This window comes from Brachyhypopomus gauderio, chromosome 2 (genome assembly GCF_052324685.1).
Source record: "Brachyhypopomus gauderio isolate BG-103 chromosome 2, BGAUD_0.2, whole genome shotgun sequence".
Lineage (NCBI taxonomy): Eukaryota > Metazoa > Chordata > Actinopteri > Gymnotiformes > Hypopomidae > Brachyhypopomus > Brachyhypopomus gauderio.
In genome coordinates this window covers 37,617,385-37,620,234 of record NC_135212.1, presented here as the reverse complement: position 1 = coordinate 37,620,234, position 2,850 = coordinate 37,617,385, and the positions used below count along the sequence as shown (strand labels likewise).

At 42.7% G+C, this 2,850-nt stretch overlaps 1 protein-coding gene across 1 annotated transcript; it reads left to right on the top strand.

Moving 5' to 3' along the window:
• Nucleotides 1-1,051: 1,051 nt before the first annotated feature.
• On the top strand, nt 1,052-2,364 carry LOC143508895 (E3 SUMO-protein ligase ZBED1-like). Its single transcript, XM_076997493.1, has 2 exons — nt 1,052-1,629; nt 1,733-2,364. The coding sequence occupies exons 1-2, from the start codon at nt 1,096-1,098 to the stop codon at nt 2,123-2,125; spliced, it is 927 nt and encodes a 308-aa protein (XP_076853608.1). The 5' UTR covers nt 1,052-1,095; the 3' UTR covers nt 2,126-2,364.
• The last annotated feature ends 486 nt before the right edge of the window (nt 2,365-2,850 follow it).

Sequence of the window (2,850 nt, the reverse complement as noted above, 5' to 3'; positions counted from 1 at the left end):
TATGACATTTGCAAGGCTAAAATGCCAACGACCAGTGCTGCATCTGCAAATACTCCAAGTACCAGCCGACAGGGAACACTAACCAAACTCTTTGAAAGTGTCACTCCTTATGGGAGTAATTCGAAGCGGCACGCTGAATTAACTCAGGCAGTAACGGAGTTTATCGCAAAAGACATGATGCCCGTTAGTATAGTTAACAAACCCGGCTTCATGGCTTTGGTAAACAAACTGGATATGCGCTACCAAATGCCCTCGCGCACATATTTTAGTCAAGTTGCTATACCTGAGCTATATACAAAATGCCGAAACAGAGTTTCAGCTGAGCTGAAAACAGTGGAGTTTTTTGCCACAACAACTGATCTGTGGTCCAGCCGTACATCGGAGCCATACCAGAGTTTAACGGTTCATTACATTGATGAAGATTTAAATTTAAAAGCTCGCTGCCTTCAAGCATCCTATTTCCCGGATGACCACACGGGGGAAAACATTGCAGCTGGCCTGAGAGAGGGGCTTGCCAGCTGGGATCTGCAGGAAGATAACCACATCTGCATAACGACGGACAACGCATCCAACATGGTAATGGCAGCACAGATAAATGAATGGACCAGACTGCAGTGTTTTGGGCACCGATTACATCTTGCCATAGGTATGTAAATTCATGGACGTAATTTGTAAATATTTGGTTTTAACCGTAAAACCTGGGGGACAAAAACCGGCTTTTGAAAAAGTGGGGGGGGACATGTCCCTCCCGTCCCCCTCTCAAATTACGTCCGTGTGTAAATTAATATCATTACAAATATGTTGGTATAGTGTGTGTGTGTGTGTGTGTGTGTGTGTGTGTGTGTGTGTGTGTGTGTGTGTGTGTGCTACAGGACTCTCAAATGTTTTTAACTAACAAAGTGAGAAAAGATTTTTCTGGTCCTCACTTTTTTGCACGTGTGTGAGTGAGAGTGGAGGATGTGAATGTGTGTATTTAATTTTTTTTTATTTTGTATTACAGGACATGCACTAAAGTATGACAGAGTGTCAAGAGCAATAGGCCTGTGCAAGAAGCTGGTGGGGCACTTCTCCCACAGTTGGAAGAAGAAGGCAGCAATGACTGAAGCACAGAGGGAGCTCAAACTGCCTGAACACAGCCTCATTACTGAATGTCCAACAAGATGGGGGTCTAAAGAAATGATGATCGCCAGGGTGCTAGAGCAGCTCAAAGCCATTTCTCAGGTGCTGTCAGGTGACCGTTATGCATGCTCCCTAATCCCAACCTGGCAGGATATTGAGGTGTTGGAGTCTATTCACAAGGCTTTGCATCCTCTTCTGGACTTCACAGATGCTCTCTCTGGTGAAGAATATGTGAGCATCTCCTACCTCAAGCCAGTTCTTAACCTTCTGGCCACATCAGTCTTGGCTGAAGACCAAGATGACACTGATCTGACTAGGTCAATCAAAACCAAGGTCCTGACATACCTTAATGATAAGTACAGTGACCCCAGCATCCAGGAGCTGTTGGATGTTGCATCCTTCCTGGATCCCAGGTTCAAAACACAGTACATCACTGCAGAAAACATCCCTATCATTAAGACCCGACTCAAGACCGAAATGCTGGAATCAGCAAGGCGTGCATATAATCAGGTTAGTAACACATATTTATCTATGATATCACAAACACATTTTATATTTACTTATTTGTAATTTAATTGCAAAATTAATTGCCATTTTTTCTTTTTTCCCCTAGGAGAAGAGGTGTCGAACAGAAACCACTCCAAGGCCTCAAATTGAACTTCCCTCTGGCAAAAGGGTGAAGAAGTCTCTTGGCAGCTTCTTCAAGACTGCTGCGGCCTCTTCTGCTTCTCCCGTTCAGCCTGAAGATGTTGCTGAGGCAGAGTTAAACAGCTACCTCATGACCCCTGCCATTGATGGAGAAGGTGACCCTTTGGCCTGGTGGAAGGTGCACAAGATTAACTTTCCACAACTGTGCAGTATGGCCCGCAAGTATCTCTGTGTCCCTGCCACAAGTGCTCCTTCAGAGCGTCTTTTCAGTGCTGGTGGGAATATAGTGACTTGTACTCGCTCGTCTTTGAAACCAGCAAAGGTTGACATGATGGTTTTCCTTGCAAAAAATCTGTGAGTTCCTGAGAATGATACAGAGCTACAGAACAGAGTTCTAGCTGACAGTGCCTTGTTTAATTTGCACTTTAGTCTGTTTGCTGCTGTTACTGAGTGACTTATGTTTACATTATTATTTCAATTTTTTTTTACATCTAAAAGATTTAACAAGAACAGATTTATTTTGTGTTCACCGAGTCTGAATTCCCAGAAAATAACGAGTTGGTTAAAGCAGATTCTCTTTGTTTTTTGCACCTAATTTTTTTATGATGTTACTAGCTGGAGAGCAGTAAGTTAATTTTTTTTATATCTATTGTTTTTTCTATTAAAAAAACAAATAGTGAAAAGGGAAACCATAGATCTGTTTGCTTTGTTATCTGTGTTTTAAATAAATCTGACATTGTTTATTATTAAACAGATTGATTTATTGCTTCTGTTTGTTGAAAAATACTTGATAAGACAAAAAAAAAAATCGCATTTTAAATCGCAATCGCAATTTATAGATAAAAAATCGCAATTAGATTATTTTCCAAAATCGTTCAGCCCTACTTGTGACCGGAGGGTCGTGGGTTCGATTCCCAGACAGGCCATGACTGAGGTGCCCTTGAGCAAGGCACCTAACCCCAACTGCTCCCTGGGCACCGGGCTAGGGCTGCCCACCGCTCTGGGTACGTGTGATCCACAGCCCCCTAGTAATCACTAGTGTGTGTGTGTGTTCTGACTGCACAGATGGGTTAAAAGTAGGGA